This window comes from Salvelinus namaycush, chromosome 19, assembly GCF_016432855.1.
Source record: "Salvelinus namaycush isolate Seneca chromosome 19, SaNama_1.0, whole genome shotgun sequence".
NCBI classification, from domain to species: Eukaryota; Metazoa; Chordata; class Actinopteri; order Salmoniformes; family Salmonidae; genus Salvelinus; species Salvelinus namaycush.
The window spans coordinates 23,323,152-23,350,198 of record NC_052325.1 but is presented as its reverse complement, the minus strand read 5'-3'; the positions used below and the strand labels follow the sequence as shown (position 1 = coordinate 23,350,198).

The 27,047-nt window shown below is 40.7% G+C and overlaps 1 protein-coding gene across 1 annotated transcript in view; it reads right to left on the bottom strand.

The window, feature by feature from the left end:
- Positions 1-8,466: 8,466 nt before the first annotated feature.
- Positions 8,467-27,047, bottom strand: part of LOC120063944 (transmembrane protein 163-like) — a 98,989-nt gene continuing 80,408 nt past the window's right edge. Inside the window, exons 5-8 of the mRNA XM_039014253.1 lie at positions 23,425-23,521; positions 12,372-12,483; positions 11,325-11,466; positions 8,467-8,527 (exon numbers count right to left, since the gene is read on the bottom strand). Coding sequence (XP_038870181.1) covers positions 8,467-8,527; positions 11,325-11,466; positions 12,372-12,483; positions 23,425-23,521 — 412 coding nt within the window. The remainder of the gene's footprint in view (positions 8,528-11,324; positions 11,467-12,371; positions 12,484-23,424; positions 23,522-27,047) is intronic.

Sequence of the window (27,047 nt, the reverse complement as noted above, 5' to 3'; positions counted from 1 at the left end):
GAATGAATTCTGTCAGAACGCAAAGAGTTAACTCATCTGGAGGACATGAGGCTTTAAACTCTAACCATAGCTTTATATCCACTTCCCGGTTCATAAATGATGAGGCCACTAGTGTCTGTTCCAGGTGCATAGGAGTCCAAATAAGAATACTGGGAGAGATGCAGTCGAAAAAAATTATAAATCCAAAACTGAAGCTTGAATGCAAAATTAAGATATTTATTAAAACATCATGGTGCCCCAAAAAATCATAGTGCCAAAAGTTCATAAATAAAAAGGTGAAAACAAAACACAAACGGCCTCAGGCCTTCATCAGTGGAAATCGTCGGGAACACTCCTGGCTTCTATTTCAAGGATATGAATCATTACCTAGTACAGTAGAATGAATGATCTAAATTATATACAAAAGCAGACAAAGAAATATAATTATTTATTGCCTTTACATACACCATGTGAACATTTCCTTAGACAGAATAAATAACACAGGAGTATAGGAGTAGGGAGTAAATGACATTATAACCTATCCTTGTAATTTCCGATCATAACTATTTTATTAACATTATTATTCTCTTGGCCAAATATTATATTCACAAATGTAAATTCCTTATTTTGTCGTTTTTTTCCTTGAAGTGTTACAATTTCATAAATCCCTCAAATTTATGAAACTTAAAAACGGTAGAAGTCATGTCTCTGAATGCCTGTTAATGTCTCATTGCCTTGTCACATATTAATGATTACTTTGGAGGGGAGGTGGTTCTATTTTGTTTATCATTGTTTTCACAGGAATGTCACTGTATTGATGTGTAATACTGTTATTATTGTTGCAATAAAAATCAAATGAAGAAAGAGTAGGGAGCTAGAGATACCACTAGATGGGGATATCGAACACCAATAATAGGCAAAATTCCAGATACAGAAAATATTTCAATAACAATTCTTCATTCATGCCTGATGGGTGGAGAGTTTTTAAATGGAAACATCCACCTGCATTTTGTCTGGAGAAGACTACGTTCAAGATGACCACCCTACGTGAACGTTTTATCTGCTGTATAGCACAGAAGGACATGAAGGAGAGGGGTGACCGGCCTCTGAGAAATGATGTGCAATAGGGGATTTAGGGTCATTTCTCCTTACAAAACTCTTGTGTTCTATAATACATGTTATTGCATGGACAAGAGATACGGTATAGGATGCTAGAAGAGCATGTGAGGAACTGTTTCATAGTGTATTGTTTGCCAGTGGCAGAGCATGCTAAATACGCTCACTTTTTTTTACAGGAATCCCTACAACTATGGCCAGTCACCTCATTCCAGTCTTCCATCATCTATTTCCATCATCTATTTTCAGGCGGGACATGAGTGTCAGCCCGAACAATGAAGTCCCTGACATTCCTGGCCCTGTGAAAAGAGAGGAGGGTCAAAGAAAAATATTTTGGCAAGCAGGATCAGCCATGAGCACATTTCAACGGTTATTTTTACTTTTATCCCTTCTGGTTGAGGTCTCATCAATGGTAGATACTCTACTGAGAGAATCCTCAAACTGACTATACATTTCCATAGCCTGTTTTAACAGTACAAATGCTTTTCAGTCTCAGAAATTGTGTGAACGGTAATCCCTTCTTCACAAATGTGGATGCGCACTAGAGGCACGTAGGATATTGTTATTGTCTGTATGCTTTGTATACAAAGTGGTGGACAAAGGCCCTGAGTCAAGGGGCACAAGGGTATCAGGGAAGGATATCTCTCTATGACTAATCTCGGCTGTGAACGTGATAGACTGAATCATATCATTAAGGTAAGCGAGAAAATCCTCAAACACATTGAGGGGACCCTTCCAAACGAGAAACACATCAGCAATATATCCTTTTCACATAAATATATGTTTGGGAGAAAGGGTTATTGTGCCGAGTGAACTTGTCTCCCATATAACCCACACATGGTCATGCATAGTCGGGAGAGAAAATGGAGCCCATATAACCCACACATGGTCATGCATAGTCGGGAGAGAAAATGGAGCCCATATAACCCACACATGGTCATGCATAGTCGGGAGAGGAAATGGAGCCCATATAACCCACACATGGTCATGCATAGTCGGGAGAGAAAATGGAGCCCATAGCCGCTCCCTGATTTTGTAAATAGAAACAGTCTAGAAAAAATAGTTATTGTACTTAAGGAAGGTCGCCAGGAGCAAAAACAAAACGTGTAGAGGACTTTGTGCCCCCTCTCTGTTCCAAAAATAACTTCAAAGCCTCCTGTCCTTTGTCATGTGGTACATTAGTACATTATTTAAAGAAACAACATGTAGGGTGATGAGAGAGATATCCAAAGAGTTATCACCAATTTCAAGTTATGATAGTTGTTTAATGAAGTCGCCAGTGTCTGTCAAGTATGAGGGCAATTGCGTCACTATAGGACGCAATGCCAACACAATGGGGAATAAGTTCAGTTAAACTCCCATCACATGCTACAATAGGTCTCCAAGTGACTTCTCTGGTGATTTGTGAACATTAGGAAGGCAGAATATAATAGGGACTGAAGGGAGGTCTTTTGTAAGATACTTAAGTTCAGATGGGCATGTGTTACTTTGATGGACTTGACTGTTGCCAGGCCAAAATAAAAAATGTAATCTACAAAAGCCAGACAAAAAGCCCCTCTTGGTAGGCTAGAGGAGTGCACATTTTATCAGCTTGTCTCTGCTGCCCCCTGTGTGGTTGACAATGGAATTACAGACTGCACAGAATCATCTGAAGTGAATCATACTCATTAGCTGTCCTACATCCGACTCTTCACTGGTCCTTGGGGAGATGAATTTGTATATTGTTAGACTCCAGGTAATGCTTTAAGCTTCGAACACACCGACAGTAAATGTGGCAAAATAAGACGCAGCATCATCTGGATATGTATGCAACAAAAGTTGAACGTTAACCTTCTGCTCCCATTTCAGTCAACCCGCCGACGCATACAGTTTGACGCATACATTCGATAAATCCAATATATGAACGCACTGCAACTGCCTCTGCAACGCAATGCTGCAAGGCAAACGCAGCGTTTCATTGGAAATGAATGTAATTCCGGTGTCCCAAAATGCAAAGACACTATCGGTGTGTTCGAAGCGTTAGCTGTTTCTAACAATATAAACTTTTTCTAACATTTCCAGATATTTTTTATATTATTTAATTATTTGCATAGTTTTTTGTATTATTTCATATTTATTATTGTATTATTTAATTACAATTATAATTATTCAAAGGTGGGGGAAAAGGAATTACAACATTTTCAATGAATGAGCAGGATAAAACTTTATTGTTCAATAAAACTTTTCCTCTGTGAGGAAGAGGTACCACATAGTCAGATATGTGTTCTACATAAATATACATACAGTAGTGTTTACATAATCTGTAATACCATTGAAATATTTACAATCAGACACATGATTCTACTCTTAAACTGTTCACAGGTGTAATGTACATGAAGATGATGTGTCTAGACGAGTGTGAGTGTGTATGTGTGTGTGTTTTAGAAAAGCAAAAAGTATATACTGTAGAACGCTGGGGTTTGTGTCAGCCTATGCAAAGGTAAACAGTGGAAAGGGCTAGTGTTGCTATAACATAACTTCATCAAATAATTAGTAGAAGACATCGCTATGGTTACACTCATTGTCTATGAGATTGTGCTTGTGTCTGCTTCCCTACATTACCAGTGTGTTTCCATGTATCCCTGTGTCTGCTTCCCTACATTACCAGTGTGTTTCCATGTATCCCTGTGTCTGCTTCCCTACATTACCAGTGTGTTTCCATGTATCCCTGTGTCTGCTTCCCTACATTACCAGTGTGTTTCCATGTATCCCTGTGTCTGCTTCCCTACATTACCAGTGTGTTTCCATGTATCCCTGTGTCTGCTTCCCTACATTACCAGTGTGTTTCCATGTATCCCTGTGTCTGCTTCCCTATATTACCAGTGTGTTTCCATGTATCCCTGTGTCTGCTTCCCTACATTACCAGTGTGTTTCCATGTATCCCTGTGTCTGCTTCCCTACATTACCAGTGTGTTTCCATGTATCCCTGTGTCTGCTTCCCTACATTACCAGTGTGTTTCCATGTATCCCTGTGTCTGCTTCCCTACATTACCAGTGTGTTTCCATGTATCCCTGTGTCTGCTTCCCTACATTACCAGTGTGTTTCCATGTATCCCTGTGTCTGCTTCCCTACATTACCAGTGTGTTTCCATGTATCCCTGTGTCTGCTTCCCTACATTACCAGTGTGTTTCCATGTATCCCTGTGTCTGCTTCCCTACATTACCAGTGTGTTTCCATGTATCCCTGTGTCTGCTTCCCTACATTACCAGTGTGTTTCCATGTATCCCCGTGTCTGCTTCCCTACATTACCAGTGTGTTTCCATGTATCCCTGTGTCTGCTTCCCTACATTACCAGTGTGTTTCCATGTATCCCTGTGTCTGCTTCCCTACATTACCAGTGTGTTTCCATGTATCCCTGTGTCTGCTTCCCTACATTACCAGTGTGTTTCCATGTATCCCTGTGTCTGCTTCCCTACATTACCAGTGTGTTTCCATGTATCCCCGTGTCTGCTTCCCTACATTACCAGTGTGTTTCCATGTATCCCCGTGTCTGCTTCCCTACATTACCAGTGTGTTTCCATGTATCCCTGTGTCTGCTTCCCTACATTACCAGTGTGTTTCCATGTATCCCTGTGTCTGTCTTTGTCTGATTACCAGTGCTTATGAAGTAAAACGCATGAGCCAATTAATTAATAGCACATTGCTGCCAATTACACCATTAAACACATATCTAGAAATGTTTTCACAGCTTTGAATCGGGAATTACTGTAACAGATTCTTAGCACGAATTCAACTTCACGAGACGTCATCCTCCGACATTTTGGAGAAAACACATCCATACAGTGAAGTAATTACAAAATAGATGTTGCTCCTATAACGTCAGTCAATCTATAGCATCTACAGTATACTCACTTACAATGTACAGTATGCACAACTCAGTTGTATGACATCATACACTGGAATTAATACACAGGCATGAGAGCATACATACAAATTCCATGGAAAATTACAATCTTTTTTAACAGCCTCTAAATTCAGCTGATGAGGAAGTTTGTCCGTGTTATTGTGAATGTTACTGTATCCTGCTCTTGTAAGCAGTGAGCACAGACATAATTTAACAATGTAAGACCAGGAATGTTACTGTATCCTGCTCTTCTAAGCAGTGAGCACAGACATAATTTAACAATGTAAGACCAGGAATGATACTCTAAGAAGTATAACATTTCTTTAACTTCCTATTTCTGTGCTTCTTTGGATGGAATTTAAGATCTAAACTCTGTGCTTTTTCTTTTTTGAAGACTTATGCATTTGTCATCTTTGTGGGGGTAAAGAAAGCTCTCACTTACACGTTTACAGTATATCAACTCTAAGCTGAGCAGAACTGGCAGTGTAAAGACTTATACTACGACTTAAATATAATATGAATAATCGTTTGTTTAGAAAATAACATAGCACTATTCATCCATTTGAGCTATTCCTATTGGTTTGCTACATCTAGAAGCCTCTATCTAAACAGTGTATTAAACATTTATACACATTTCATGTTTTGTATTTACAGTAATTTGCGTACGGTATAAAGGAAACGTGCTGGCATCACTACTATGAGGGGTAAGCGGAGGTAAACAGTAAGAGAAAGGACATTGCCGTTGATTGTGATCCAATATGCTGTGAAGCAGATCACTGATGTACATAGTGACCGATGGCCTCACATAATATTGACTCTCTATGTTGGTTACTGTCCATACTGTTAGGACAGGCAGATTAAGTTGGGACATGTACATTTATTTTTGACATGTAACTCGAATGTATCCCCATATAACTATTGCAATTGTGAAACATGGCACATAATCACATCTATTGGCTATTGCATGTTAAGAATTCTAATTTAGTTTAAAAAGTAATGAATACAATTTTGCAATATAGTGTTCTGTACATACGTACACTACTTTACCTGAACCAGTTACTTTCTTGTCTCTAACCTTGACGTCAGTCATTCTCTCACGCTCTACTGACATAGATACATACAGTATATATCATTGTAAACATAAGTAAGGTATGCCATGTAAACAAGCTGGCTAATAATGTTGTCTTCATTTAGGAATCTGAGCATGTATGGCACTGAAACATATGACTATCAGTTATATAGACACGGTCATCCCAGACAAGGTTGTGGAGGGATACAGTCATTATTATGACAGGATTTAACACTGTTATCTAGAACAAAACAGTGTGGTACAGCATGCATATCTGGAGGAAGAGGTATTACTGTAGCTACTGTAACTATCTCTAGTCTGGTTCACTGTGTGCTCCCATCTGGATAGGCTTCTACTTGTGCTTTGTCAAGTAGAAAGGTGGTTCTGTACTTCTAGTGATTGATAGACTTGTGTTCTTTGTTCTCAGCTATTCAGTGGGACACTGTAATGCCATATTTTCACTTATGCTAACAGTTTGCTTTTCGCCCTCAACCCTGAAGTCAATGTTGACTGTGAACTACTCTCTGCCTTGCTTGACGGTCTGGTCTGGTCTAGTCTGGTCTGCTCTGGTCTGTTTTGGTCTGGTCTGGTCTGATTTGGTCTGGTCTGGTCTAGTCTGGTCTGCTCTGGTCTGGTTTGGTCTGGTCTGCTCTGCTCTGGTCTGCTCTGTGCATGTACAGTACTCTATATCTTACCAATGGGCAGCCACACCCCTCCAGATACTGGCCTGGCCCTGCTGTTTGGGCCTCCCCTTCTCTCTCTTTTTTGTTTCCCTCTGAAGCCAGAGAGTGGCGGACTACCGTGGAGTGACTTGCCATAGTCCTCTACCATAGGGATAGATACATGTATCACTGTGTCCTCTACTGGCACCTGGGCTGTGTAAGTAGAGAAGCCAGGAGAAGCACTGCAGAGGGCACATTCATTTACAGTATATGACTCCAGCTGTGTGAGCTGCTCACAGACCTACCTACCGTACGCTGTATAGCTCTCTTTATATATACTGAACAAAAATATAAACGTAACATGTAAATTGTTTGTCCCATGTTTCATGAGCTGAAATAAATTATCCCAGACATTTTCCATACGCACAAAAGCTTATTTCTCTCAAATTTTGTGCACACATTTGTTTACATCCCTGTTAGTGAGCATTTTTCCTTTGCCAAGATCATTCATCCACCTCACAGGTGTAGCATATCAAGAAGCTTATTAAAGAGCATGATCATTACACAGGTACACAGGTGCTGGGGACAATAAAAGGCCACTCTAAAATGTGCAGTTTTGTCACATAACACAATGCCACAGATGTCTCATTTTGAGGGAGCGTGTAATTGGCATGCTGACTGCAGGAATGTTCACCAGAGCTGTTTCCTGGTCATTTAATGTTAAATTCTCTACCATAAGCCGCCTCCAATGTTGTTTGAGAGAATTTGGCAGTACCTCCAACTGGCCTCACAACAGCAGACCATGTGTATGGCGTTGTGTGGTCGAGTGGTTTGCCGATGTCAACGGTGTGAACAGAGTGCCCCATGGTGGCGGTGGGGTTATGGTATGGGCAGGCATAAGATACGGACATTAAACACAATTGCATTTTATCGATGGCAATTTGAATATACAGAGATAACGTGACGAGATCCTGGGGCCCACTGTGAGGCCCATTGTTGTTCGGGTATCTGTGACCAACAGATGTATTTCTGTATTCCCAGCCATGTAAAATCCATAGATTAGGGTCTAATGAATTTATTTAAATTGACTGATTTTCTTATATGAACTGTAACTCAGTAAAATCTTTGACATTTTTGCATGTTGCGTTTATATTTTTGTTCAGTATACTATAGTTACACAGCTTCTAATCTCAGAGAGCAATGGAGACAGACAGGGCAGAAAGTAGTGGCAGGATTCCACTCCAACACGCACTCTGAACCTGCAGTGAGTCAACCAGACCCATTATAAATTCTAACAATACGTAGGGATTTTAAAACGTCACAGAAGATGAGATGGATGATCTACAACATGTCTTACTAATCAGTGTTGGAAAAGGGAACATTTGACTAAGGATCCCAGGAGTTTTGGATCATTTTGAAAATTATGATATTGTGCCCTTCAAAATGCCAGGGCCTCCAGGTCGCTTAGCAACAATGGCAAGGGGTTCAAATAGACATGCCAAAGGAACGCTCCTCTCTCTGGTACCAGCCGTTAATGCCAACCTCTTCCTAGTCATTTTCTCACCCCTTTCATTCCCTCCTTCTTTTCTGGATAGTAGTAACGATGGACAGAATGTGTCAGGAGGTAAGGAGAAATGGTTGGGGGATAGATAGATAGATAGATAGATAGATAGATAGATAGATAGATAGATAGATATTGGGGCTGTGGCAGGTGTAACCCTGGTCCTCGGAGCATCCCACTAATCTGGTGACTGGCTCACTCAAAGCGTTCGTAGTTCCTGGTCTGTCTCACCCTGGGTACCATGTCCAGCAGCAGTCTGGAGGGAGGGGAGAAGAGAGACATGTCATGTGATACAAGAGTAGATAAGATGTGTTATAACACATTAAATGTTCGACTGTGTATAAAACAACTACAATTGTTAAATCGACCATTTTAAAAACAAGCACACAATAAACTTCAAAAAGACACACATCCACATGAGTAGTCATGGAGGATAACGAACAATATAAACATGGTGGTTCGAGCCCTGAATGCTGATTGGCTGACAGCCGTGGTATATCAGACCATGTACCACAGGTATGACAAAACATTTATTTTTACTGCTGTAATTACATTGGTAACCAGTTTATAATAGCAATAAGGCACCTCGGGGGTTTGTGGTATATAGCCAATATACCACGGGTAAGGGCGTCGTGCTTAAAAAACAATACCACACCTCCTCGTGCCTTACTGCTTAAATAAAGTTTGGGACTTATTTCCATTGTGGTCCTCTCTAACTGTAAGATAAGATAGTCACTTTATTTTTCCCATGGGGGAATGTGTATCAATTTTATGACACACATGCTACACACCCATTAGCCTATTTATGGCTAATGGGTGTGTAGCATGTGTGTCTGTCAGGGTTGGGCTTAATTCCGAATTGAATTGAGAATGCCTCATGAATCGATATAAGGATACAGATACAGATACAGGATACAGAATTTCAATTCGAATTTGAATGAAAGGAAATAGAATTGAATTCAGTGAAATTCAAATGCTTCTTCTATTCGATATTAGGTATAGTCTATACAAATATACATCTTGCAAATAAAACATCAAACATGTCGTTATATACAGTTGAAGTCGGAAGTTTACATACACCTTAGCCAAATACATTTAAACTCAGTTTTTCACAATTCCTGACATTTAATCCTAGTAACAATTCCCTGTCTTGGGTCAGTTAGGATCACCACTTTATTTTAAGGATGTGAAATGTCAGAATAATAGTAGAGAGAATGATTTATTTCAGCTTTTATTTCATTCATCACATTCCCAGAGGGTCAGAAGTTTACATACACTCAATTAGTATTTGGTAGAATTGCCTTTAAATTGTTTAACTTGGGTCAAATGTTTCTGGTAGCCTTCCACAAGCTTCACACAATAAATTTCCTCCTGACAGAGCTGGTGCAACTGAGTCAGGCCTTTAGGCCTCCTTGCTCGCACACGCTTTTTCAGTTCTGCCAAAACATTTTCTATAGGATTGAGGTCAGGGCTTTGTGATGGCCGCTCCAATACCTTGACTTTGTTGTCCTTAAGCCATTTTGCCACAACTTTGGAAGTATGCTTGGGGTCATTGCCCATTTGGAAGACCCATTTGCAACCAAGCTTTAACTTCCTGACTGATGTCTTGAGATGTTGTTTCAATATATACACATCATTTTGCTTCCTCATGATGCCATCTATTTTGTGAAGTGAACCAGTCCCTCCTGCAGAAAAGCACCCCCACAAAATGATGCTGCCACTCCCGTGCTTCACGGTTGGGATGGTGTTCTTCGGCTTGCAAGCCTCCCCCTTTTTCCTCCAAACATAATGATGGTCATTATGGCCAAACAGTTCTATTTTCGTTTCATCAGACCAGAGGACATTTCTCCAAAAAGTACAATCTTTGTCCCCATGTGCAGTTGTAAACCGTAGTCTGGCTTTTTTATGGCGGTTTTGGAGCAGTGGCTTCTTCCTTGCTGAGCGGCTTTTCAGGTTATATCGATATAGGACTTTACTGTGGATATAGATACTTTCGTACCTGTTTCCTCCAGCATCTTCACAAGGTCCTTTGCTGTTGTTCTGGGATTGATTTGCACTTTTCACACCAAAGTACGTTAATCTCTAGGAGACAGAACTCGTCTCCTTCCTGAGCGGTATGATGGCTGCGTGGTCCCATGGTGTTTATACTTGTGTACTATTGTTTGTACAGATGAACGTGGTACCTTCAGGTATTTGAAAATTGCTCCCAAGGATGAACTGGACTTGTGGAAGTCTACAATGTGTTTTCTGAGGTCTTGGCTGATTTCTTTTGATTTTCCCATGATGTCAAGCAAAGAGGCACTGAGTTTGAAGGTAGGCCTTGAAATACATCCACAGGTACACCTCCAATTGACTCAAATGATGGAAATGAGCCTATCCGAAGCTTCTAAAGCCATGATATCGTTTTCTGGAATTTTCCAAGCTGTTTAGAGGCACATTCAACTTAGTGTATGTAAATTATGATACAGTGAATTATAAGTGAAATAATCTGTCTGTAAACAATTGTTGGAAAAATTACTTAGATGTCCTAACCGACTTACCAAAACTATAGTTTGTTAATAAGAAATTTGTGGAGTGGTTGAAAAACGAGTTTTCATGACTCCAAACAAGTGTATGTAAATTTCCAACTTCAACTGTACATGCTTGTTCAATATGGGGGGAAAATACCACATTTCCCAGAATGCATTAATTTAATCCTGAAGTTGACCCAGAGGCCTTCAAAAAGAAGCCAAAGAAATGGAAATATAATGGGCTATTCTAAACACTAAGGTTAAAAGAGTACATGAACATTGTTTCCAGAGAAAAGTGATATATTCTTTGGTATCTGGAGATGTGACCTGTTAGATTCAATGAAACTCATTATTTGACTAAAATTCTACATCCTGTGGGTGAGTTGATTGGGAGTCAATTCCAAAATGAATAATTGAGCCTAACCCTGATGTATGTACATGTGAGTGTGTGTGAATGTCTTCATGTGACCTTCTGATGTGACTGTCTGTTTACATAAGTGAGCATGTCTGTCTGTGTGTGCGTGCAGGCTACACTTCTCTTACTTGACCCCATACGTGAGGATGACGAGTCCGATGATGACGCCGATGGATCCGTCCAGGTACCAGACGTCAGGGTGGTGTCTGAACACCTCAGCACTGATGAGGATGGAGAAACCCATGATTCCCCCCACCATGGAGTTAAACGCTACAGTCACAGAGAAGAACCACATTAATAACACACCATGGAGTTAAACACTACAGCCACAGAGAGAACCACATTAATAACACACCATGGAGTTAAACACTACAGCCACAGAGAAGAACCACATCAATAACACACCATGGAGTTAAACATTACAGCCACAGAGAAGAACCACATTAATAACACACCATGGAGTTAAACACTACAGCCACAGAGAAGAACCACATCAATAACACACCATGGAGTTAAAAAATCATGTGCCTGCCTCCATGTCTGTCTGGTGGGAAATTAGTGAAAAGGGTCTGAGAACAGAACAGCAACATCAGACTTATTGGATTGTTGCTTTGTGTGTTGTGAAAACCTGGGGGGAGAGAGAAGGGGGAGGGAGAGGGAAAAGGGAGAGAGAGAGAGACAGAGACAAAGACAGAGACAGAGAGACAGAGAGACAGAAAATACCAACAAAGAGAGTGAGGGAACAGGTATATGGGGAGAGGGAGAGAGGGATGGAGGGAGGGGGTGAGGCTCTACTTTGAGCCCGTGGGAGAGGAGTGTCTACAGCTGGACCACGTACACCAGTCACCCCCTCAGCTCTTATTTATTACCATAATTTTTTTTTCTGACTTTCTCCCATTTTTCTCACCTCCCTGGCACAAGGCCTTATATCGCTGCTTTAATTGGCTCCAGTTCAAGTAGGCATGCTGTGCAAGCCCTTGGTACAGTATTTGTGTGTGTGTGTGTGTGTGTGTGTGTGTGTGTGTGTGTGTGTGTGTGTGTGTGTGTGTGTGTGTGTGTGTGTGTGTGTGTGTGTGTGTGTGTGTGTGTGTGTGTGTGTGTGTGTGTGTGTGTGTGTGTGTGTGTGCGTGCGTCTGTATGCGTGTGTATATATGAGTCAGTCTTTCCTGGCCTACCGTCAGTGATGAGGGCTCTACTGGTCAGCACTCTCCCCAGCATGAACTTCAACACAGCCAGGATAATACACATAATCCCACTGACAATAGACACACTGAAGAGGAAGTCATCCTGAGAAATGGAGAGAGAGAGAGAGAGAGGAGAGGAGATGGAGAGAGAGAGAGAGAGAGAGAGAGAGAGAGAGAGAGAGAGAGAGAGAGAGAGAGAGAGAGAGAGAGAGAGAGAGAGAGAGAGAGAGAAAGAGAGTGGAGGGGAGAGGGAGAGAATAGAAAGGACAAAAGGTAGAAAATCTACATTGAGATGAATCAAATAGTTACGGAGTGCTCTTGTTAAGTCTTCAGCAGTGTCATTAATATTAATATGGCACAGCCAGGCTGGCAGTATGTGCCTCTCCTCTCCACAAGGTCATTATGTTTGGTATGGTGTTACTGTGATAAAACACTGCTTCACAAACACATGATGCCTCCTATCCAGTATTAGAGCTCTATTTAATCTGTGTCGCTGAAGTGATAGAACAGAAATGTAAAAGTAATTTCCGATTGACACGAAATATTACCATTTACCGTGAAGGTAGTCTCCGCTAACGCGAGAACATTGCATTTAAATTCCAATCACGCTGTAACGCTGAACTTCCGCGATCCGGATTGAATAGAGCCCTTAGTGAAACAAAAGGTGACAAACAGATTGGTATAGACACATGTTTTGTTGATACAATATTCTGTATATCCAATGTAAACTCCAAGGCATTTTTAACTCAAATACTTCTAGTAATTGTAGTCAAACTCAATGAAAAGTCATTATTACCTAAAATTTCTTGTGGCTGCAGGGGCAGTATTGAGTAGCTTGGATGAAAGGTGCACAGAGGTGCCCAGAGTAAACGGCCTGCTCCTCAGTCATAGTTGCTAATATATGCATATTATTATTAGTATTGGATAGAAAACACTCTGAAGTTCCTAAAACGGTTTGAATTATGTCTGTGAGTATAACAGAACTCATATGGCAGGCAAAAACCTGAGAAAAAATCCAAACAGGAAGTGGAAATTCTGAGGCTGTTCGATTTTCAACCAAGATCCCATTGAAATCACAGCGAGATATGAATGAGTTTTCACTTCCTACAGCTTCCACTGGATGTCAACAGTCTGTAGAACTTTGTCTGATGCCTCTACTGTGAAGGGGGGCCGAATGAGAGGGAAATGAGTCAGGTCTGCCATGACCTGACCATTCTTTGACCATGTGCGTTCACATAAGAGGGAGCTCTGTTCCATCGCTCATCTGAAGTCAATGTAATTCTCTGGTTGGAACGTTATTCAAGATTTATGTTAACAACATTCTAAAGATTGATTCAATACATCGTTTGACATGTTTCTACTGACTGTTACTGAACTTTTGGACATTTCGTCAGCTTTTAGGGAACGCGCTTCGTGACTTTGGAATTGTTTACCAAACGCGCTAACAAAAGTAGCTAATTGGACATAAATAACGGACATTAACGAACATATCAAGCATTTATTGTGGACCTGGGATTCCTGGGAGTGTATTCTGATGAAGATCATCAAAGGTAAGGGAATATTTATCATCTAATTTCTGGTTTCTGTTGACTCCAACATGGCGGCTAATTTGACTATTGTTCTGAGCGCTGTCTCAGATTATTGCATGGTTTGCTTTTTCCGTAAAGTTTTTTTTAAAATCTGACACAGCGGTTGCATTAAGGAGAGGTATATCTATAATTCCATGTGTATATCATCTACATTTATCATCTACATCATCTCCATGTGTATTATCATCTACATTTATGATGAGTATTTCTGTTGAATCGATTTGGCTATGCAAAATCACTGGATGTTTTTGGAACTAGTGAACGTAACACGCCAATGTAAACTCAGATTTTTTTATATAAATATGAACTTTATCAAACAAAACATACATGTATTGTGTAACATGAAGTCCTATGAGTGTCATCTGATGAAGATCATCAAAGGTTAGTGATTAATTTTATCTCTATTTGTGCTTTTTGTGACTCCCTTCTTTTGCTGGAAAAATGGCAGAATTTTTCTGTGAGTTGGTGGTGACCTAACATAATCGTTTGTGGTGCTTTCGCTGAGAAGCCTATTTGAAATCGGACACTTTGGTGGGATTAACAACAAGATTACCTTTACAATGGTATAAAACACATGTATGTTTGAGGAATTTTAATTATGAGATTTCTGGTGTTTGAATTTGGCGCCCTGCACTTTCACTGGCTGTTGTCATATCGATCCCGTTACCGGGATTGCAGCCCTTAAAATGTTTATGTGGTACTGACTCAAAACTAATGAGAAGTTACACCAACTACATTTTTTAAAGATATGAAAACAAATGAACTTTTTTCCCAGCATGCTCTTCTGCAGGTAGATTTTTTGGACATGTTTTTAATATCTGTGTTTTTGCATGTACATTGAGTGATTGATTGATAGAATGTTTTGCTACACAAATATAATTGTTTTATAAACTACATTTTTGCACCCATTACTGAAATGGTTTAAATGGCTTAGATAGTTTCCTCCCACTGTTTTTAACCCTGGGAGTCATTATGAATGCAGGTTGCGGGTGAATACACATTTCAACTGTTGGATAGCCTAAAGCTGGCTAGATTCCAACAGGAATTACACATCACTATGCAAGCCAGCATAATGTGATTTACAGTTAGGGTTGCAAAATTCAGGTACATTTCCCAGGTTTTTCCATAAATCCTGGTTGGAAAATGACTGGGAAAATGTTTGTGAAAGTTTGTGGAATTTTACAACCCTACTTGCAGGCCTGATGTGGCCTGTAAACTAGGAGTTTCAGGCCACTGTATAAGGCCTTATGATATATGTAATGGTTCAGTTATAATGATAATATTCACCTAGGAACTCACTTGGTGAAGGCCACAGGACTGAAAATTAAAATCTCTGTCACTAACAAATACAGTCATTGGTGGTAAATCTACAATTCAATCGAAAAGGCAAGGCACACTGGGAAATTATTGGAGGCGTGGCTTAGTGGGGGCGTTACATTTACGCATACCTTACTCAAAAAAACTGTATTTGTATTACTCATATGAAAGTAGTACTGCTCACTTCAGATATTTAAGCTCCCAGATACAAATGTTTTGCATACCCTGCCATCATGATATATCATTCTACCAGGTAGGCCTATTTTACAGGCAACATTTAACACATAAGAGTCTAAGACCTGTCTAAGCCATCATATACAAACGCATTGAATAACAGATTCACTACATGGATCACCAGTTAGTCCCAAAATTAAAATTAAGTTTGTTCTGAGTTGTCTGTCCTATATCTGAGAAATTTAAAAAAGATCAGGAAACATTAGTTATTTTTTATTTACATGTATTTAACCCCTTATTTTTGCCACTAAACAGTCTAAGCCCTATCTTAGGGGTACTACTAAGCTATATGGAATCATTAAGGTCATACCAAGGATAATTTTGCCATTTGATTTGAAATTTTAAGATCCCTTGAAGTATCAAACAAATATATTTAAACAATTATTTGCTGAAACATTTTATTTGGCCTTACTGCTATTAGCCCATACAAACACATTGAATAACAAAATCACACAACCCTCCCCAAAGCACCCCAGTACAATTCGAGTGTTCCCTCTTATTCCCCACATCAGAAGCCTTTACCAAGTCAAACTGCGGTCTGGAATCAATACTGAACAGCATTACTGGTTGTTCCTCTATCTAATATGGAGATATCTTCCCTTCCCTCTGCATGTTCAGACTCAAACACCTTCTGTCTGTGAGACGGTTGTGAGAGAGAGAGAGACAGAAGGTGTTTTTCCTTTCTTTCTGTCATTTATCCCTGGCTCAAATTAAAGGTCCACTTCCACACAGCATCTGGGAAACCATTCTAACTCCTCCATTTTTAATCAGGTTCCAGACTCACTGGCCACTGAGGGAGAGGGAGGGTGGACGTGAGAGGAATCACATCCAGGTATTCCACACATACACACAGAGCTACCACCACCACAGTGCTGCACCAAGCCCTCTGCCTGTCCTGACCTTTGACTCAGTTTAGGACTCCCTCCTTCCCAGTCCTCCCCAGTCTGAATTGAGAGCCATGACCTCAATCCACTATACACGGTATCTTACTAGACCTGACCTCTATCCACTAAACACTGTCTCTTACTAGACCTGACCTCTATCCACTATACACTGTCTCTTACTAGACCTGACCTCTATCCACTAAACACTGTCTCTTACTAGACCTGACCTCTATCCACTATACACTGTCTCTTACTAGACCTGACCTCTATCCACTAAACACTGTCTCTTACTAGACCTGACCTCTATCCACTATACACTGTCTCTTACTAGACCTGACCTCTATCCACTAAACACTGTCTCTTACTAGACCTGACCTCTATCCACTAAACACTGTCTCTTACTAGACCTGACCTCTATCCACTAAACACTGTATCTTACTAGACCTGACCTCTATCCACTAAACACTGTCTCTTACTAGACCTGACCTCTATCCACTATACACTGTCTCTTACTAGACCTGACCTCTATCCACTAAACACTGTATCTTACTAGACCTGACCTCTATCCACTAAACACTGTCTCTTACTAGACCTGACCTCTATCCACTATACACTGTCTCTTACTAGACCTGACCTCTATCCACTAATACACTGTCTCTTACTAGACCTGACCTCTAGTCTCTTACTAGACCTGACCTCTATCCACTATACACTGTCTCTTACTAGACCTGACCTCTATCCACTAAACACTGTATCTTACTAGACCTGACCTCTATCCACTAAACACTGTCTCTTACTAGACCTGACCTCTATCCACTAAACACTGTCTCTTACTAGACCTGACCTCTATCCACTATACACTGTCTCTTACTAGACCTGACCTCTATCCACTAAACACTGTATCTTACTAGACCTGACCTCTATCCACTAAACACTGTCTCTTACTAGACCTGACCTCTATCCACTAAACACTGTCTCTTACTAGACCTGACCTCTATCCACTAAACACTGTCTCTTACTAGACCTGACCTCTATCCACTATACACTGTCTCTTACTAGACCTGACCTCTATCCACTAAACACTGTCTCTTACTAGACCTGACCTCTATGTGTGTGTGTGTGTGTGTGTGTGTGTGTGTGTGTGTGTGTGTGTGTGTGTGTGTGTGCGTGTGTGTGTGTGCGCGCGTGTGTGTGTGTGCGTGTGTGGGCGCAGCACAATGGACCCCTGGGGTAGATTTTATTTGGCCATAGGCCCAGGCAGGTTAACTATAGATGAGCCTACTGAGACTGTTTAGAAGGAGAGCCAGTCAAATGAGTCTTTGGACCTGCATCAATGTGATTCTGAGGGATGGTTTACGACACTCTTTTACATCATCTGTGGTTTATGTGTGTCAATGGTGGAATAACGTTAAAAACTCGTTAACTATGATTGATGGTGATGGTCGTCTTTGCTCGATGTAACCCACATAGTAATACATGGTACCAGGAGTGAACGATGCTCTCTTTGCTCTATAGCGGGAACACAGGGATCTATATATCCTTCACGTTTGCAAATGAGGAGGATTAAGATGAGTTCACGGAGGTACTGGATAATTTTGATGCATATTGTTCACCTAAGAAGAACGACCCATATTAAGAACGTTGTGTGTTTCGCTGTCGTGTACAACAGCAAGGTGAAAAGTTTGACGTCTTTCTTACAGATTTTAAATTAAAAGCACAGACGTGCAATTTTGTAGACCTAACCTCATCTACGCTTCGAGATCAGATTGTGTTTGGTATAAATGACACTAGAGTTAGAGAAAGATTGCTGCGGGAAAGTGAGTTACATTTGGACACTGCAGTAAAAATCTGTCAGGCGAAAGATTGTATCGACTCTTTTTAAACTCTCTTCCCTCACAGTCATCACTGTTAAGAGTCAGAGAAGCAGAGACAAATGGGAGAAGGATGAAGAGGGATGTTGTGAAATAGACAGAGCCAGGCCAGAGAGAGTTGGAGGGAGATTGTGAGAATGTGTGTGAGTATGTGAAGACAGGCCCGTTGGGGCCTGATCTGTTCAATCACTATAGAGTCTAAAATGTACTATAAACTGGGTGGTTTGAGCCCTGAATGCAGGCATGACCCCCCAAAAATTGGCAATATACCACACCTCCTCTGGCCTTATTGCTTAATTATACAGCAAGGATTCTCAAACTCTTTGGGTCGGGGACCCCTTTTGTGATAGCAAATTCATCAGGGAACCCCTCACGACTCGAGTGAGATAGAAATAGCATACAGGGAGTTTTACTCTGACTTTGGCAGTGCATGTCATCGGGAAGGAACATTTTAAAGGCCCAGCACTTGTCATCGGAGAGCAAATGTTGCAGTTTTCAAGCTAATTTCCTGCAATTCCAAACATCTCTGATTTGGTAAAAAGCTGAGGGATGAGCATGGAGAAATGTACAGTAACCACTCTCAAATTCATAGACAGAGCTATGGATGCAAGGACTGACAATCCATGATATCAAAATAATAGTTTATCCAAATTTTGAGGCTATATAGTGTTTGTATACATTTACGTTGTTTAAAAACATTGGCGTAAAACAAGATAATATTTTATGCTCTGATGGGGTAGGACAGTAGAACTAAGCTCATGAAGTTATATTTCTCACTAATCAATGGGTATATCATGATATTCTATAAATGGATGGAGCAACTAAGGATTTTAGATTTAAATTACAGTGCATGTACAGTTGAAGTCAGAAGTTTACATACACCTGAGCCAAATACATTTAAACTCAGTTTTTCACAATTCCTGACATTTAATCATAGTAAAAATGCCCTGTCTTAGGTCAGTTAGGATCACCACTTTATTTTAAGAATGTGAAATGTCAGAATAATATAATTATTTTTTTCAGTTTTTATTTCTTTCATCACATTCCCAGAGGGTCAGAAGCTTACATACACTCAATTAGTATTTGGTAGCATTGCCTTTATACTGTTTAACTTGGGTCAAACGTTTCAGGTAGCCTTCCACAAGCTTCCCACAATAAGTTGGGTGAATTTTGGCCCATTCCTGTAACTGAGTCAGGTTTGTAGGCCTCCTTGCTCGCACATGCTTTTTCAGTTGGGATTGAGGTCAGGGCTTTGGGATGGCCACTCCAATACCTTGACTATGTTGTCCTTAAGCCATTTTGCCACAACTTTGGAAGTATGCTTGGGGTCATTGTCCATTTGGAAGACCCATTTGCGACCAAGCTTTAACTTCCTGACTGATGTCTTGAGATGTTGCATCAATATATCCACATCATTTTGCTTCCTCATGATGCCATCTATTTGTGAAGTGCACCAGTCCCTCCTGCAGCAAATCACCCCCACAACATGATGCTGCCACCCCCGTACTTCACGGTTGGGATGGTGTTCTTCAGCTTGCAAGCCTCCCCCTTTTTCCTCCAAACATAACGATGGTCATGAAGGCCAAACAGTTATATTTTTGTTTCATCAGACAAGAGGACATTTCTACAAAACATACGATCTTTGTCCCCATGTGCAGTTGCAAACCGTAGTCTGGCTTTTTTATGGTGGTTATGGAGCAGTGGCTTCTTCCTTGCTGAGCGGCCTTTCAGGTTATGCCGATATAGGACTCGTTTTACTGTGGATATAGATACTTTTGTACCAGTTTCCTCCAGCATCTTCACAATGTCCTTTGCTGTTGTTCTGGGATTGATTTGCACTTTTCGCACCAAAGTACGTTCATCTCTAGGAGACAGAACGCGTCTCCTTCCTGAGCTGCATGATGGCTGCGTTGTCCCATGGTGTTTATACTTGCGTACTATTGTTTGTACAGATGAACATGGTACCTTCAGGCATTTGGAAATTGCTCCCAATGATGATCCAGACTTGTGGAGGTCTACAATTAGGCCTTGGCTGATTTCTTTTGATTTTCCCATGATGTCAAGCAAAGAGGCACTGAGTTTGAAGGTAGGCCTTGAAATACATCCACAGGTACACCTCCAATTGACTCAAATTATGTCAATTAGCCTATCAGAAGCTTCTAAAGCCAAGACATAATTTTCTGGAATTTTCCAAGCTGTTTAAAAGCACAGTCAACTTAGTGTATGTGAACTTCTGACCCACTGGAATTGTGATAAAGTGAATTATAACTGAAATAATCTGTCTGTAAACAATTGTTGGAAAAATTACTTTTGTCATACATAAAGTACATGTCCTAACCGACTTGCCAAAACTATAGTTGGTTAACAAGAAATTTGTGGAGTGGTTCACAAAATCAGTTTTAATGACTCCAACCTAAGTGTATGTAAATTTCCGACTTTAACTGTATGTACAAAATTTAAACACAAATTGGGGGGAATACAATAAGTATGGAGTAAGTATTCGATTCTAATTTGTGGATCACTGTGAGCCTCCCAGGCCCATGTTGCCCAGGGTTAAGAACATACATTGTAAGTTGTTAATATTACATTATATTGTATTGTATTTTATTACACCCTCTAAACTTATTCCACGGATCCCTTGGCGAAAATTCTTTAATCTATTGTTGTTAGAAATATTAATGTAAACATTTGGTCTGCGGACCCCACTTTAAGAACCCCTGTTATACAGTACCAAAATCACTCTCATTACTGCCTTTAATACTGTAAAACTCTGTCAAACAAAGCCCTGACCACACAGGCCCTTGTCTACTGAACCAACCAACCAGCCAACCAGCAGCTACTTAAACTGGAGCAGAGAGGATTCTTGGGACTTATTAACTTCTAAGAGGCTGAACAGGCAAAAAAAAAAGAGCAGAGTGCAGCATCTGACATGTTCTAGAGAGAGAGAGAGAGAGAGAGAGAGAGAGAGAAAGATAAAGAGAGAGAGAGAGAGAGAGAAAGAAAGATAAAGAGAGAGAGGGGGGACTGAAGGGGAAGAGAGAGAACTAATTTCTATCTTAATCTATCAATCCTCTCCTTTCTTCACTTTGATTCTCTCTCTCTCTCTCTCTCTCTCTCTCTCTCTCTCTCTCTCTCTCTCTCTCTCTCTCTCTCTCTCTCACTTCCTCTAACCCCCCTTCCCTCTCAGTCCCACTCTCTCTCTCCCGTTTCCTCTCTCCATCTCTGTCCTGACAACGCAATGCAAGGTTGGACTCTGGGCTAGAGGTCGTCATGGATCCATCTGTACCCGAACAACCGAGACCTGATCCGGAACCTGGAATTCGGGACCCGAGCAGGCCCGGATACAGAATTCTAAATAATGTCACAGGTCTAGGTCGGATCTGACATGATTGTCATGGGTTTGAGGTATGAGGTATGTGTAATTTGAATTGACTTGTCCAGAAGGGCCCGTACAGATCAGAACATGAATGCTGCAGTAGAGAGAGAGAAATTGTATCATTTATGCTGCTGCTCTTTGCTTTTCATGAGAGTGGTGCGTGTAGCTTGTTGTTGTTATTGGCCAATCATAGGTCATCAAAGCGGCAATAGGCTACAGTCATAGAGCCTCGCTCCATGTTAAAGGAGAAGGACAGGCTTCAATGACCAAGAGCCAACAGGTAGGCTGCTACTTAATATTCTGAATGGAGTTGTTGTTGTTTGTAACTGTAGGATGAGAAAGTGCATGCAGCCTCAGTTAGCCTAGCTATCTAGCTAGCTTATCTAGCTTCTCCCAGGTTGATGTAGCCTCAGTTAGCCTAGCTATCTAGCTAGCTTATCTAGCTTCTCCCGGTTTGATGCAGTCAGGACAGGTACAATGTCATCATATTGGATGATATAAAACATAGCTATGGCAGCTATTAGTGTACTGCTCCCCATGTCACTCGATAACAGTACGGCCCCTCCCTGCCTGTTAGAGTGGCACCTCTCTCCCTCCGTTCGGAACGGGTCTCTAAATATATTTACGCATATTGGGTCCAACTTTTTGGACCCGTGAAGACCTGTACTCTGGGCTGGGCTGTGGATCAGCTACTTTACTTCCTGACTGTTGTGGTAATGAGCAGCTAATTGTCGTTTTCAGACCAGTGGTTACATCGCATAACAGCTGTTGGCGCTCCGTTGCCATGAAGCAGACTTAAAAGACTTTACAGCCTCACTGATTACTGGTGTTGGCTCCAAATCAGAGAGAAATCACTAATTTACCATCATTTACCAACCGAGACAGCAAATAGAGAGAATGAAAGGGAGTGTGAGTGTGAGAGAGAGATAGAGAGAGAGAGAGAGAGAGAGAGAGAGAGAGAGAGAGAGAGAGAGAGAGAAAGCGAAAGCGAAAGCGAGAGAGAGTAGAGGCAGTGAGAGAGAGAATGAGAAAGTGAGAGAAAATGTGAGGGTTGAGGTTAATTTGCATTCACTGAAACATTTAAACCTTCAAACCAATATCCTACAATTGTACTATCACATTGGATATGTGAAGATTGTGCACTTAATTATATATAATGGAATAAATTGTAAGGGCCATAAGGGCTGATAACTGCCATTGCATACCTTATATAGGCATCTATCTAGAACGGAAACGTTGTTGGTTTGATGAGGCAACTTTTTTAAATCTCTACCGCAGCATCAATCTACAGAAGTGTAGAACAGGTTGCATTTCCTGGCAGCAGTGAGATGAGACTATTCCAGGATTAACCTAGCCACTCCTTTCTCTGCTTCCTTTGCCTTGCCTTAACCTCAGCAGGCCTTGCACTTCACCACATGGGTAGGTGAATCAGAGAAGGACAGAGGAAGACTTCTGACATCACAAGGTAGAAAAAGGGGGCTATAAAAAGACATCTTCTGGTATATAAAACATGGTGACGACTTTGAGGAAAGATTCTAAAATAACTGATTCATCACACTGATGTCTCACTACAGGGTTTTCTGTGTTGGTGTTTGCAGCTGTGTCTATTTGTGTCTATTTGTGTCTATTTGTGTCTATTTGTGTCTATTTGTGTGTGTGCGTGCGTGCGTGCGTGCGTGCGTGCGTGCGTGCGTGCGTGCGTGCGTGCGTGCGTGCGTGCGTGCGTGCGCGCGCGCGCGCGTGCGCGTGCGCGCGCGTGTGTACGTCTCTCACCACTTCAGGAAGCAGCTTGGTGGCCAGGTCATGGATGGCTTTTCCCAGAATGCACAGGGAGGACAAGATGAAGACCACCCCAAGGACCACACACGCTCTGTGGACAGACAGAAACCAAAACATATTACCGCATAATGCATACCATACCATTACCATACCATACTATTACCATACCATTACCGTCATTACATACCATTACATACCATTATTATTACCATATTATTACCATTATTACCATATATCATAGCATTAGCATACTATTACCATACTATTACCATACCATTACACTCTTAGAAAAAAAGGTTCTTTGTGGGGGGATAGGGTTCTACCAAGAACTGTTTTGATCAGAAGAACCCCTTTTGGAAGACAATGGTTCTTTGTAAGGCAAAGGATTCTACCAAGAACCTTTAACATCCTAAGAACCATTTTTGGAAGAAAGGGTTCTTTGATGATTCTTTAGAAGGCAAGAAGGATTCTTTGTAAGGCAAGAAGGGTTCTACATAGAACAATATATAATATTTCCCAGCATGCTCTGTTGCAGGGAGATTTTCAGAATTGTTTGATTTGCTGTAATATCAGTGTTTTTGTATGTACAGTACGTTGCTTGGTTGATACATTTTATGCTACACAAAGATAAAAAACATTGTTTTCTAAACTAATCCAATCTGTTAATAATTAGATTTTTTGCACCCGTTACTGAGATGGTTGTTCCAGTTCAGATGATTGAGGTAGTCTCAGTATCCAATCTTCCCTACCCTGGCAGTCATTCTGATATAAAGTATGTCATGATTGTCATAAATAATGACATTGAAAGGACAATAATGCTGGTGGAATCGTTCATAGAGGGTTCTAGGACCCTCCAAAGACAAAAAGGGTTCTCGGTAGAACCCTTCACAGACAGTTCTAGGAAGAACCTTTAGATGATAAAATGGTTCTTGGTAGAACCATTCATAGAGAGTTCTAGGCAGAACCCTTCATAGAGGGTTCTATGTAGAACCATATACTGGGAGTTCTTTGAAGAACCGTACACACTACAAAGGGTTCTATCCAGCACCAAAAAGGTTCCCTATGGGGAAAAACCAAAGAACCCTGTATGGTTCTACTTAGCAAGTTTTTTTCTAATAGTGTAGATTTTATGTGGTAAATGTAGGATTATGTAGTGTGATATATGCATAGATTGTATAAACGGTATAAATTATAATTCATGTGTTACATGGGTTTACTGAGGCTTGATTCCCTTGTCATCATCCAGTAAAAATGGAAGCAAAAATCTTAACTAAAATACATTTTTAAGTTAACAAATTGCCTTGCAGTTTTTGTTAGCTTCACCTCTCCGTGGTACACTTGAGTTGCTGTACTGGTTCTCCAGGGACCAAGAGCTGTTTGTGAGTGCTATTTTAACACAGGTTTAATCAGGCATAGAGAGGAAGGGGAGATCTGTTCGCATTAAACAAAAGTGAAAGGTGTCAGTTCTCTGGGTTCCTGGCAACGCTTCCAGCAGCAGCTTCACAGTTTAGTGCCTCTTTGGAGCCGGAGAAAGATGTAGTTTTCTTCCTTCGACCATTACTTCCCCATTTATCTCTGGTTTTGACTGAGAATGAGAATGTCTTCATCCATCCATCCCTTCCCCCCTCCATTCCTGTACTCCCATCCCCCTACAGTGGGCATACATAAGATGGATGGTAGACGGGTGTCGGTGTCCTTTATCATTGTAGAACCTGCAGTGCTTAGGAAGTAACAGTGAGATGCTGTCGAACCAGGAACAAGATATGAACTAGGATGAACCCCTCTAACACTGTGGATGGTATACTGTATCCTGTATCTCTGTGGAAGATATACTGTATCCTGTAATACTGTGGAAGATATACTGTATCCTGTATCTCTGTGGAAGATATACTGTATCCTGTAACACTGTGGAAGATATACTGTATCCTGTAATACTGTGGAAGATATACTGTATCCTGTATCTCTGTGGAAGATATACTGTATCCTGTATCTCTGTGGAAGATATACTGTATCCTGTAATACTGTGGAAGATATACTGTATCCTGTATCTCTGTGGAAGATATACTGTATCCTGTAACACTGTGGAAGATATACTGTATCCTGTAACACTGTGGAAGATATACTGTATCCTGTAATACTGTGGATGATATACTGTATCCTGTAACTCTGTGGAAAATATACTGTATCCTGTAACTCTGTGGAAAATATACTGTACCCTGTATCTCTGTGGAAGATATACTGTATCCTGTAACTCTGTGGAAAATATACTGTATCCTATAACTCTGTTGAAGATATACTGTGCATATGTTTAACATTTGAGTAATTAAGAAGACATTCTACCAGGCTGCCTGGACTAAAAATACATGTAATAACAGCTCAATATGGTCATGTACAAGTAGGGCTGTTATGGTGATCGTATTACCGCCACACCGGCGGTCACGAGTCATGACGGCAGTCAAATTCCACGTGACCGTTTAGTCACGCTAATTAGGCTTCCCGAAGCTCTGATGCTGCTGATGGTCATTAGTAGCCTACCAAACTTGCTAACAACCTGCTAACCTGGTACTCGGCACTCTATTGTCCCTCTAATCACTCTGACATCAATGCAAATGTAATCGAAAATCTAATCAAACACTTCATGAGAGCCCATGAGCTCCTGTTGCGCAACATTTCTATAGGCTATGCAATTGTGTGAGAAAACAGAGTGATGCCCTCTTAAAAAGAGGAGGATCCCATCAGCTTTCTATAGGCTGGGCCTACTATATTTATTTTTCTCAACCTTCCTAATATTAAGCACATTGCTTCTCATTTCAACAGGATTATAACCTACATGGCTGGCATGAAAATTAACCATGGGAATAGCGTCCTCCATTCGCTGTTTAAGTGAATAGATACCATGATTTTTTCCCCCTTCCCTGTTTTGAGACATGTGCATGATAATGATCCATTCTAAATAAAAAAAACTAATTTCACACATATATTATTTTTTAACTAATTTCACACTATGACTTGTGAATGATATATTATCACTTGTGAATGATGCCCAGCTTAAGGCAAGAAACAGCGCATGCAATTTTTTGTGACTTTTTCAAATAATAGTCACACACCTCATGTAGCCTAGCTCATAGGCCTATACGTTTTAATAATGTTTGTATCACAACTAAAGTGGCCAGATAACTTCTTAAAATTAAGCACATTAATCTGCTTTATAACAGGTGTAGAGCCTAACTGGCATACATGTGCAGCGGGTAAGTTTCAAGTTTGGGGAAGATCATTTTCACCATAAAAATGCACCTTTAAAAGATTACATGCATAATCACATTTGCAGTCACTTTTGAGAATGGTGTTTTCCTGCTAATAGAACATGTGTGCTTATAGCTTACTGCTGTGTGCGTATTGCTGCGCTTCTAATGTGAAGAAATAGCTAAACAGTTTATCAACATCTTAGGCTAAATGTTCTGATCTGTTGCGTCAGCCTCATTACTTTAAAAAGTTTGAGGCTGGTGGTTGTATTAATTTGTGATCTATCAGATCCAACAACTGTCCCAGACTATGTTTGGAATATTGTTTTCTTGCACAGTATAGAATAGGTCAACTTTTGTACTATGGGGGATAGT